This window comes from Rhinatrema bivittatum, chromosome 6, assembly GCF_901001135.1.
Source record: "Rhinatrema bivittatum chromosome 6, aRhiBiv1.1, whole genome shotgun sequence".
Classification (NCBI taxonomy): domain Eukaryota; kingdom Metazoa; phylum Chordata; class Amphibia; order Gymnophiona; family Rhinatrematidae; genus Rhinatrema; species Rhinatrema bivittatum.
This window is the reverse complement of record NC_042620.1, coordinates 3,679,613-3,692,553: the sequence shown is the minus strand read 5'-3', so window position 1 is coordinate 3,692,553 and position 12,941 is coordinate 3,679,613. Positions and strand designations below refer to the sequence as shown.

The 12,941-nt window shown below is 45.1% G+C and overlaps 1 protein-coding gene across 1 annotated transcript in view; it reads left to right on the top strand.

The window, feature by feature from the left end:
- LOC115093344 (autophagy-related protein 9A-like) overlaps positions 1-8,503 on the top strand; it is a 92,435-nt gene extending 83,932 nt beyond the window's left edge. The window contains exon 7 of the mRNA XM_029604971.1: positions 6,700-8,503. Within this exon, the coding sequence (XP_029460831.1) occupies positions 6,700-6,705 (6 nt within the window). The 3' untranslated portion in view covers positions 6,706-8,503. The remainder of the gene's footprint in view (positions 1-6,699) is intronic.
- The last annotated feature ends 4,438 nt before the right edge of the window (positions 8,504-12,941 follow it).

The window sequence follows — 12,941 nt, the reverse complement described above, 5'->3', positions numbered from 1 at the left end:
TTTCAAGTACTGGCGCGTTCCATGGTCTCGGTGGTGGCGGCCCGGCGCTTACTCTGGCTGCGCAACTGGGCGGCAGATGCCTCCTCCAAGTCGAGCTTGGGCTCCTTGCCTTTCCGGGGCAAGTTTCTTTTCGGAGAGGACTTGGATCAACTCATCAAGTCCCTGGGAGAGAATGCAGTTCACCGCCTTCCTGAGGATTGCCATCGTCCTTCACGGTCTTTTGCCTCTTCCAGAACCAGGGCCAGAGCGCAGCGGCGCTATAGGTCTTACAGGCAGCCTGGGCCCCGCACCAGCTCATCCAGAGCCCAGGCTTGGCTGCGGTCCTTTCGTGGGCGTAGATCCACGCGGGACGGCTCGGGGCAGAGCAATCCTCTGCCAAAGTCTTCCCAATGATGCCAGAGTCGCCCACTCCCCCACTCCCAGGATAGGGGGTCGGCTGGCAGACTTCTACGAGGAGTGGGTGCGTATCTCAGCAGACCAGTGGGTCTTGGACACTATAAGGAGCGGCTACGCCTTGGAGTTTGTCCGCCCTCCAAGGGACCGGTTCCTTTTCTATCCCTGCGGCTCGGACCTCAAGAGAGCGGCAATACAACAAACCCTGGATCGGCTGCAGGGCATAGGGGCCATCTCCGCCGTCCCCTTCGGCGAGGTGGGCTTGGGCCACTATTCCATCTACTTCGTCGTGCCCAAGAAAGACGGTTCTTTTCGGCCCATTCTCGACCTGAAGGAGGTCAACAAGTCTCTGCGCGTCAGCCGGTTTCGCATGGAGACGCTTCGCTCAGTGATTGCGGCGGTACATCAGGGAGAGTTTCTGGCCTCCTTGGATCTGACTGAAGCCTATCTGCACATTCCCATCCTCCCGGCTCACCACCGATTTCTCCGCTTCAAGGTACTGGGACAGCATTTTCAGTTCACGGCTCTCCCGTTCGGCTTGGCGACCGCACCTCGTGCATTTACCAAGATCATGGTTGTCGTGGCAGCGGCCCTAAGGAAGGAGGGCATCCTGGTACATCCTTATCTGGACGACTGGCTGATTCGTGCGAAGTCCTTCGGCCACAGACAGGCCTCGGTAGCCAGAGTTGTTCAGGTTCTTCGATCGCTGGGTTGGGTGGTGAATTTCTCCAAGAGCTCCCTTGTGCCCTCTCAGCGTTTGGACTTCTTGGGGGCCAGCTTCAACACACTTCAGGGCAAGGTGTTTTTGCGCCCGGACAAGGCCCAATCATTGCGGGAGCATGTCTGTCGCTTCTCCGCGTTGACAGAACTCACTTCCTGGAATTATCTTCAGTTATTGGGCGTCATGGCCTCCAAGATCGATATGGTGCCCTGGGCATTTGCGCATCTGCGTCCCCTGCAGGCAGCTCTCCTCTCCAGGTGGAAACCGGTATCTCAGGACTATCAAGTTGTCCTGCCTCTTCCACCAACCGCCAGTGCCAGTCTGGATTGGTGGCTGGACCCGGCAAATCTGGCTCGCGGAGTCTCCCTCGAGGTTCCCAATTGGGTGGTAGTTACCACCAATGCCAGCCTCGTGGGATGGGGCGCCGTCTGCGATCGCAGCGCCACGCAGGGGACTTGGTCCCCGGTAGAAGCAACCGCCTGGAAACCAGGGCAGTACGTCTGGCGCTACATCGTTTCCTTCCGCTGGTGCAAAACAAAGAAGTAAGGATTCTCTCGGACAACGCCACCACCGTGGCATATATCAATCGGCAAGGAGGCACAAGGAGCAAGCATATCTCGCTCGAGTCGACACCCCTAATGGAGTGGGCAGAGATCCATCTGCTTCGGCTCGCGGCCTCCCACATCGCCGGAGTGGACAACATTCAGGCGGACTACCTGAGCCGTCAACAGCTGGATCCCGGCGAATGGTCTCTCTCCGGCGAGGCGATGCAGTTACTGATACGTCGCTGGGGCGCGCCTCATTTGGACCTGATGGCGACCTCCCTCAATGCCAAGGCTCCACGATTCTTCAGCCGCAGGAGGGAGCGCAGCGCGGAAGGGGTAGATGCCCTAGCTCTTCCCTGGCCGGCACACCGTCTGCTCTACGTCTTCCCTCCTTGGCCCTTGGTGGGAAAGATTCTTCGCAGGATAGAAGGCCACCCCGGAGTGGCCGCAGCGGCCCTGGTTTGCAGATCTTCTGCAGTTGGCAGTGGACGGACCGGTTCGACTGGGACATCTCCCACGCCTGCTGCACCAGGGGCCGGTATATTTCGAGCAGGCCGAACTCTTCTGTCTTGCGGCATGGCTTTTGAACGGCAACATCTCTGATGCAGAGGCTACCCGGCGGCCGTAGTCTCGACCATGCTGTGGGCCCGCAAATCCTCCACTTCGGTTGCTTAAGTGCGAGTCTGGAAGGTCTTCGAGATCTGGTGCTCTACCCGAGGGTGTCGCCCCACGGAAGCTTCGATACCATCGATTCTCCAGTTCCTTCAAGATGGCCTGGATAAGGGGCTCGCATATAATTCGCTTCGGGTCCAGGTGGCGGCACTGAATTCCCTCGTGCAAGGGGAAGGTTCCCTTCTCCTCCACCCGGACATCGCACGTTTCCTCAAAGGGGTCAAACACATACGACCACCAGTACGGGATCCTTGTCCCTCCTGGAGTCTCAACCTGGTTCTACGTGCCTTGTCAGGTGCGCCTTTTGAGCCGATTCGTGGAGCGACTCTTAAGGACATCACTCTCAAGACGGTCTTCCTCGTTGCCATTTGCTCAGCGCGCCGCATCTCGGAGCTTCAAGCATTGTCCTGCAGGGAGCCTTATCTCCGATTTACGGATTCGGGAGTTTCCCTCCGTACCTTCCCTTCCTTTCTTCCGAAGGTTGTCTCGTCTTTCCACTTGAACCAGTCGGTGGAACTCCCGGCGTTCAGTCCCGGGGAACCTCGGTCCCTTCGTCTCTTGGACGTCAAGCGAGTTTTGCTCCGCTACTTGGAGGTTACTAATGACTTCAGGGTCTCCGATCATCTGTTCGTTCTCTGGTCGGGTCCGAAGAAGGGGTCACAGGCCTCAAAGACAACGATCGCACGATGGCTAAAGGAAGCTATTTCCGTGTCTTACATTGGAGCGGGACGGGCTCCGCCCCGCGGTGTTATAGCTCACTCGACATGCTCGCAGGCTGCGTCCTGGGCGGAAACCCGTTCCGTCTCCTGACAGGAGATTTGCCGGGCAGCGACATGGAAGTCACTGCATACTTTCTCCAGACATTATAGACTTCACCTGGCATCGTCAACCACTGGACATTTTGGCGGCCAGGTTCTCCGAGCAGGGCTTTCAGGGGCCCACCCGGTTTAAGGAAGCTTTGGTACATCCCACCGTCTGGACTGATCCTGGTACGTACAGGGAAAAGAAAATTATTCCTTACCTGCTAATTTTCGTTCCTGTAGTACCATGGATCAGTCCAGACGCCCACCGCTCTGGGTTTTCTGCTCCTGCTCGGGGTTTGCTCCTTGTCTATGTCTCCTGTATTTCTCAGTTTGTTTTTCCTTGCCGCTGTTCACAGCTCCCTACAAGTTGGGCGTTTGCCGCTCGTTAACTGTTTATTGTTATTTCTGTTTGATTCATGTTTCATGCATGGTTAAGTAACTTGATCCAGTCTGTTCTCGGGCTCATCGGGCTTTGCTATACGTGATACTGAGCTCCAGCAGAGGGTGTACTGGCTTATGTTAGTGATGTCCCTCGAAGTCTGTTCTGACTCCATCTGCTGGACGGGGGACATAACCCACCGTCTGGACTGATCCATGGTACTACAGGAACGAAAATTAGCAGGTAAGGAATAATTTTCTTGTCCGTCTGGTTATGGATAAGCTTGTTTGTATAGTGTGGTAATGGTAATGCCCGTCTGGTTATGGATAAGCTTGTTTGTATAGTGTGGTAATGGTAATGTCCGTCTGGTTATGGATAAGCTTGTTTGTATAGTGTGATAATGTCCGTCTGGTTATGGATAAGCTTGTTTGTATAGTGTGGTAATGATAATGTCCGTCTGGTTATGGATAAGCTTGTTTGTATAGTATGGTGATGGTAGAGTTCGTCTGGTTATGGATAAGCTTGTTTGAATAGCCAGGTTTTGAGTTTCTTTTTGAAAGTCAGTGGGCATGGTTCTTGCCGGAGTTCTGGAGGAAGAGCGTTCCATTGAGAGGGCCCAGCGGTGGATAATGCAGGTTTCCTTAAGGCATTCTTTACTGGGGGGGGCATAGAGAGTGCCTTTGTAAGCAGATCTAATCGGTCTAGAGGATTCATGGAGACGTAGAGGTAAGTTAAGATCAAGAGGTGTTAGATTGTGCATGGCTTTATAGATTATCATAAGGATTTTGTAGAGAATTCTAAATTTGATGGGAAGCCAGTGTAGGTTGCGAAGGATGGGCGTGATGTGCTCTCTTCTATTGGAGTTGGACAGGATCCTAGCGGCGGAGTTCTGTACCATCTGCAGGGATCTGATAGTGTTTACTGGAAGACCTAGAAGGAGCGAATTACAGTAGTCGATTTTAGAAAAGATGATGGATTGAAGCACCGTGCTTTTTGCTTGTTATGCTGCATTCAGTGGCATCACACTGGAGTTTATGATAGCACAAGATGACAACGGTGTTATGTTGCATTTTGGTCTTTCTATTCCACTGATATTTGTCTTTGCAAGCCACTTATTCACTTCTTTGTCTATCCTAACCCAACGAGTCTCTCTTAGAGGGGATTCTGTTACCAAAGTACCTTATTTTGTTATGTTTACATAGACTTGAGGCTAATTTGAGCTTTTAATGGTACTTATGCGTAGGTTTTTGTTATTACCATTCGGATGCTTGTTTTTTCTTTTCTCTTCTTTTTTTCTTTCTTTCTTCTTCCTTTAAAGAGAGGGGTTTAGAGGGTGTTTGGGAGGGAAGGGTTATTGGTGATTTTGGCATGCTTAAGAATATTTGTATGTACTATGAACAAACTTATAGTGATGTTTTGAGCCACTTTTATACTAGGTATATATTTTTTACTGGCACTGAGCTTGTTGTTTGTACGTTTGGAAAAGATCCAATAAAACTCTTAATTGAAAAAAAAGAAGAAGACGCATTCCCAGGGGAGGACAGTGACGCATGTAGATTGCATTTTCTTGGGAAATGTCCCTGCCTAAAAAATAGTGCAAATGTCGGCAAGTACTTTACACCCACGCTAAGTTTGAAAAGGAAATTACACGCAGATTTTCTCTTTAAAAACTTCTGCAAGATTGAAACTAGCTCAGTAATTAAATAATTGCTCAGGACACTAGATGATGAAGCAATGGTTCTAGCTTCTTTTTGGAAAATGTAATATAATAAATGAGCCATTTTTGCATCCCCCTCAATAGAACATAAAGCAGTTGCAGGAGCCTCCTCTGACAGGGAAAGGAAATGGCCTTTTTGTTCCAGTCTCAAGAAGCAGAGAGGGTGGGCTGATGCCGGGATCACAGAAAGCCCTGAGAGAGAGACTGAGCTATCCTCTGCGTTGTGGGAAGAGAGCAAAGCGAGGATTTTAGCATTCCTTATGCTTTTCTGGAGTGTTGGTTCAGGGCAAAGAGGAGGATGGATGAGCATAGCTGAAGATTTTTCACTAACTTTGCCTCATTTCAGGAAATGATCAGTTATCATTTGGATATGGGTTTCAGGTGGTCAGCAAGCCGTCACTGGAAAGATTTCCTGTAGATATGAGATTGGTTATAGATAAAGAATTGTCAGGCATCCCAGGCACTCTCATGTTTAGTGTCAGGTAATAAACCTGGGATGGGATGCCTAGGACCATTATAAATACCAGAGGTGGGCAAGCCGTGGCATATTAACGCAGAAGAAGCTGGGCACGTGACTTGCCCACAGCGTTGCGCACGGCCGTGCCAGATCGCGCACTTCTGCTCTCGCAGATTTATAACATGAGACTACAAGATGTTTCCATGCATGAATAGCATTGCAGCCATTGTAGACGTGCACTTTCTGAACTTGATCCTTATCAAATGAGAAACTCAAGGAGGCCCCGAGCAATGAAGCTTCCCAGTTTGCAGGAAATTTCCTCCCGTAATCGCACTGCTGCTCCACTGTGAAGTCACATCGCCCTCATAAAATCCTGTTCTCTTTCTCCCTCTGCTTTTTCTCTTTATCTTTCTTTCCTATTCCTTGTTTTATTCTCTCTCATCTTTGCATTTTCTTTCTTTTCTCTTCTTTTCCTCCCCTTTTCTATCCCCTCTGATTCCCTACCTTGTCCTCTCAAATCCTGTCATTCTCTGTAACCTTCAGTGTTGACTGCCTCCACCCCAATATTAATCCCCCCCTCTAATTCCTACCCCATCAACCTCTCTGCCCAGCTCAGGATCCTGTACTTCTAACCCCTAGCCTTGCCCCCTTCTCCTGAGTATGAACTCTCATACCTTGCTCTCACTAATCCCTTCCCCGTCAGTCCCTGTCCCACTTCCTCCTGTCTTGATTCTGCTTCTCCTTATCCTCCCCCGCCAGGCAGACTGTGCCACTGGCTAAATGCCATTCTCACTCCTGTTCGTGCTCTGCTCTTGGCTGCAATCTTCAAAAAATTCCTTCTTTGCAGGGAGTCAGATAGCCCCGCAGTGTACATTAAAAGAAATCCCTGTGGGGTATGTCTGAGGCAGAAAAGGGGGTAAAATAATGGCATCGCAGCTGGAGAGGAGTCAGCAGTGGGACCTGTGGCTCTGCTCTCAGTCTCTTTATGTTTGTCTGTGTGTTTTTGCTGCAGGTGTAACAGTTGCTGCACAAGTCTACAGTATTACTGGGATCAGGATCTTATCAGACATCGTAGACTCAGCTCCTTCATCACATCCTCTATGGACATTGCACTAAAAGAGCAAAACAAGGAAAGTGCTCTATAAAGCTGGAGTTGCTCTCTGACAGCCGTAGGTCTGCATGTGTGTACATGGCAGACTCTACAGATGGGACTGTGTATATGCAGGGTTCACTGTGTACAAACAGAAAGCTTTGTGTGTACATTTAACAATTTCCGCACATGTACGGGATGTGAGTGCATAAATAGTGTGTGTGTGTGTGTGTGTACAACAGCTGGACTCCAGGATTTGTCTGTACAAGCTCATGGAGCTCTGTGTGTACTTGCTGTACTCTGTCTCTGGATGTTTATTCTTTATGAACATGAATGCACGTGTGATGTGTGTACCTGGATGTATCTATGTGAGTGGAGTATAACTGCTTATATATGTGTTCATGTGTACTCAGATACATGAATATGCACATCCTATGGCATGCCAACTCTAGGTTAATGGAGTTTGTTTGTGTGAGTGTGTTTACCAGTGAATGTGTGTCTGTAAGTGCCCTTATTTGTAGATGCACTGTGCACGTACTTGACTATGTGCACATGTGTAGTTGCACAGAAGTACACAGGCCTCTGAATGTTTGTAATTCTTCAGTACACACATTATTACATAGGGATGCTATGTCATGCATGTTTATGTATGCATGCATATATAGCTGCAGTACCATTTCCAGAAAATATTTAAAGCACACCGAATACCTGCAGTGATCAAGCAAGCAGGAAGGTCCTGGGGATAGGAAGGTGGGAGAGAAATTGATGAGCTGAAGTGACAGATTGCCTCTGTCAGTTGTGGGTTTCTTTCATTTGTACTTCTGATTTCTCTAAGAAACGCCAGACTCCCCATTCCTGGTCCTTATGCTCAGTGGAATGAAAATGTTTAAGCAACATTGGCTTACCTTAACTGTAATGGCCTGGATACCCTTACTAATTGTAATGAGGAGGATGGGTAAAAAGCAAGCAGGGAGAGATGTGACAGGAGAAGGAGGGGAACATGCCATGTGAGAGGAGAGGGGAAAAGAGTAATTGAGAGGAGAGAAGACTGGTTCTCACATATCTTGGGGGGCCCTCAGTGTCATGGGCAGATTGGGCAGGCCATATAATCATTTTCTGCCGTCACATTTCTAGGCCTAATCAGAGGATTGAAACAAAGCAGTGAGAGAGAGAATATTTGTGATGGGGTTTTTGCACTCTCTCTCTAATGACTCTAACAAGGTTTTCTCTTTCTGGGGAGTCCTATGACAAAGTTCTCTCTCTATATATCTTGTCACTTTCTGCGGCAGGAATCTAGCTTTCTCTGTCTGGGAAACCTCTGTGACTGGGCTTTATCTCTATCTGGGGAGTTTCTGTGACAGGGATCTGTTTATTTGGGAGTGTCTCTATTAGAGGATTTCCTCTATCTGGGGGGAGGGGGTCATCTGAGAGGGGAAGTATACCATATATCAACTGGTAGGTGAGGAGCAATAGCTCATCATGTGTATGAGACAGCATGTACTTGCTTGAAAAAAGCTCAGACATGTTGGAAGCTGCCAGGAAATGTCCATCCTAATGTATGGTTCATTTTTTATCTTCTCTAGTTTCACAGGAAGCAAGAGTGTTTGGGGGATTTTAAGCCTGTGTATAAATTTGCTTCTGTTGAATAATCTTTAGGAATATTTTGTAGGAAAAATATATATTAGGTATTTTGTACAACTATGAATAAAGAAGGTGCTTCTCCCTGCTCGGACTCCTGTGTATTGAATCAGAGAATCTTCTGCTCTAATATCATCTTGGAAGCCCAGAACAGATGTATTCCACACATTAGAAAAGGTGGAAAAAAGGCTAAACTGTTGGCATGGCTGAAACGTGAGGTGAGAGAGGCTACACTATCTAAAGGATCATCTTTCAAGAAATGGAAAAGGGATCCAAATGAAAAAAAAACAGAAAACAGCATAAGACAGGCAAGTTAGATGCAAAGAGAATTTGAAAAGAAGCTTGCCCGTGGAAGCAAAAACTCATAATAAAAACTTCTTCAGGTACATTCGAAGTAAAAAGCCTGCAAGGGAGTCAGTTGGACCATTAGATGATCAAAGGATAAAAGGAGCACTTAGGGATGACAGAGCCATAGCAGAGAGACTAAATTAATTCTTTGCTTCAGAATTCGGTAAGGGAAGATATAAGAGAGAAACTCATTCCAGAAATGATATCCAAAGGTGATGATTCAGAGGAACTGAAACAAATTTCAATGAACCTGGAAAGTGTACTAGGGCAAATTGACAAACTAAAGAGTAGCAAATCACCTGGACCAGACAGTATACATCCCAGAGTGCTGAAAGAACTGAGAAATGAATGCGGACCTTCTACTGGAAATTTGTAAACTATCAATAACATCGTCTATGGTATCTGAAGACTGGAGGGTTGCCAATATAATGCCAAATTTTTAAATAGGGATCAAGGGGTGATCCAGGAAATTCAGACCAGTGAGTCTGACAATTGTGCCAGCAAAATGGTAGAAACTATCCTAAAGAACAAAATTGTTGAGCATATAGACAAGCATAGTTTAATGGGACAAAGCCAACGTGGATTTAGCCAAGTGAAGTCTTGTCTCACAAATTTGCTACAGTTTTTTGAGAGAGTAAATAAACATGTGGATAAAAGTGATCCAGTTGATATAGTGTATCTGGATTTCCAGAAAGCATTTGACAAAGTCCCTCATGAGATACAACTTAGGAAATTAGAAAATCATGGAACAGGTGGCAGTTTCTCTTGTGGATTGCTAACTGGTTACAAGATAAAAACACAGAGTAGAGCTAAATGGTAAATTTTCCCAATGGAAAAAGGTGAATAGTGGAGTGCCCCAGGGATCTGTTCTGGGATCACTGCCTTTTAATATATTTATAAATTACCTGGAAATGGGAACAACAAATGAGCTGATCATATTTGCTGATGACACAATATTATTCAAAGTTGTCAAATCACAAGAGGATTTTGAGAAATTGCAAGAGGACCTTGCAAAACTGGGAGACTGGGCATGCAAATGAAATTTAATGTGGATAAGGGCAAAGTGATGCACTTAGGGAAGAATAACCCAAATTATAGCTACAAAATGCAAGGTTCCACATTAGGAGTCACCACTCAGGAAAAGGATCTAGGCGTCATCGTTGAAAATATATTGAAATCTTCTGCTCAGTGTGAGGCAGCAGTAGCCAAGAAAAACAGAATGCTAGGGATTATTAGGAAAGGAATGGAGAATAAAACAGAGAATATCCTAATGCCTCTGTATCACTCCACGGTGCATCCTCATCTTGTGTTCATATATCATACACAAACAGAATGCTGGGGATTATTAGGAAAGGAATGGAGAATAAAACAGAGAATATCCTAATGCCTCTGTATCACTCCATGGTGCATCCTCATCTTGTGTTCATATATCATACACAAACAGAATGCTGGGGATTATTAGGAAAGGAATGGAGAATAAAACAGAGAATATCATAATGCCTCTGTATCACTCCATGGTGCATCCTCATCTTGTGTTCATATATCATACACAAACAGAATGCTGGGGATTATTAGGAAAGGAATGGAGAATAAAACAGAGAATATCATAATGTCTCTGTATCACTCCATGGTGCATCCTCATCTTGAGTATTGTGTGCAGTTCTGGTCACCACATCCCAAGAAAGATAGAGCAGAATTAGAAAACGTACAGAGAAGGGCAACCAAAATGATAAAGGGGATGGATCAATTCCCCTATGAGGAAAGACTAAAGAGGTTAGGACTCTTCAGCTTGGAGAAAGAGATGGCTGAGGGGGGATATGACAGAGGTCTATAAAATAATGAGTGGAGTGGAATGAGTAAATGTTAATCAGTTGTTTATTCTTTAGAAAAGTACAAAGACCAGGGGGGACACAATGAAGTTACTGAATAATATATTTAAAACTAATAAGAGAAAATATTTTTTTACTCAATGCATAATTAAGCTCTGGAATTCATTGTAAAAGGATGTGGTGAAAGCTATCAGTATAGCTTGGTTTAAAAAAGGTTTGGACAAGTTCCTGGAGGAAAAGCCCATTAACAATTATTAAGGTAGAGTTGCAGAAATCCACTGCTTATTCTTTTTTTTTTTCTCATTACATTTTTATTAAAATGTTAACATTAAGAATTACAGGATTGCCAGATTAGCTCATATTTACAATTCAACAATTACAATATAGTAAATAACATAGCACAAGAATTCTTAACCTTTCTTCCACCATTATAATCCTCACATTACTCTTTTTAAAGCTAAACTCATTGTCAAGTACTCATAGATACAGAGCTAGCTGAAGGTACATATCTAATAATAACCATAACTAAATATTAGCTTGAGTCCTTAACCAGCCTACATTAAATTCTGCTAGTTCAGATAGTAAGAAACTTATTCAATACATTTCTTTAAGGAACAGGTCCACCTTAAGCAAAACAGGGTTCCCAGATTTTTGGTACATTTGAATAGAAATCCCATAGTTGGAGAGTAATAGATTCCATAATGTATACCCTCCACCGTAGATGTATCCATTCTACCATAGGGGGAACAGAAGAAGATCTCCAGTGGCTGCTGCCACCAGTATATCACTAATTAAGCTAACACCCCCTTTTGTAACAGGTAAGAAATTTCCATGTAGCAATCCTAAAAGAATCGCAAGAGGATCCAAGGGGAGATGGATGTTTGTGAATTTGAACATCCAGGAGAGGACTTCTGTCCAGAACATCTGAATTTTGGGGCATTCCCACCAAATATGAAAAAAGGTTCAATTCCTCCACTCTCCCACCAGCAAGCTTCACATAAACCTATTTTTTTAATCTTTGAGGAGTGTAATACCAGTGATATAAAATTTTATAACCAGACTCTTGACTGATAACACAAATAGAACTACCTTTTGATAATTGAGAAAAAAATGTGCCCCCACTGTTCATCGGAGATGTTCTGATTCACCAGTTTTTCCTATTTAGATTTGATCCTCTGTAGGGCAATACACTTTCCAGATAACAATAATTTATAGATCTTAGAAATAAGACTTCCCCCTAATAAGGGGCAGTGGCCAATTGCTTCTAAACATGCAGTCTATTTAAAAAAAAAAAAATCCCCCTAATAAATGACCTACTTGAGGAATTAAACCCAGCCATCTTCTGTATCACCAAAATGTGGCTGAACAATGATGATCCAAAATGAACAAGAGGAAACCGCCAACTCAAAATTTAAACCACATGCTCCTTCAAGCATAAAAATTGTGTATTATAACCGTGCTAATGATTAAATTATTAAAAATTATAGAAGCCGCATCAGCAAGCCTAACAACATGTTCCGCTCAAGGCAGAACCGTCCGGTCCGATAATCATTTGCGGCTGACAAATTTTTTTAACAGCGCTATGCTTGACAGATTTATAAAAAAAATATAGAAAATTTGTTGAATTAATTTAAAGTGTCTGATGTCCCATTGAACCCGTCTTACACTCTTAACCCGACAACGGCCAGTGTTTCGCTATGAAGCACGTAGCTTCCTCAGGGGCGAGTGTTCATAGTTCTTAATTTTATCTATAAAAATAATGAGAAAACTGTCAGACGTGTGACAAATCCAAACTATTATAAACTTAGCTTAGTCTTGACAGAGCAGCAACCTTCTCTTTCGGACGCCAAGTCTCAAAGATGATCTCTCTAGGAATGGGACAGAGACCTCTTCGAACCAGTTGTCAAAATTAAATAGCCCGCATCTGAGCTACGTAATGACGAAGAAATGTCATGACGCTTAAGTTAAGATAGCTATAGCTATTGCAGCTTAAGGACTTTACAGAAAAACATGCAATTCTAATGCCATGTTTAACCCGGCAAGATGTACTGTATCTAACAGGTGGCTCCAACGTTGTTCCGCCTGCAAAAGTGCAACATCAAAATCCCCTCCTCACCATGCCGGGTAAAGCTGTTCAAGGACGCACACTTTAAGGGAGTCAAAAGAAAGAGATTGCTCAAGACACTGAGCTACCAATGGTGCATTGAGTCAACTTTTATTGAGGCAGGAGCGATGCTCTATAAGGCGAGTTTTGAGAGAACATTTGGTCTTTCCTACATACCAAAGATTACATGGGCATTGTATAAGATATATGATACCTGTGGATAAACAATCTGTATTGTGTTTCAA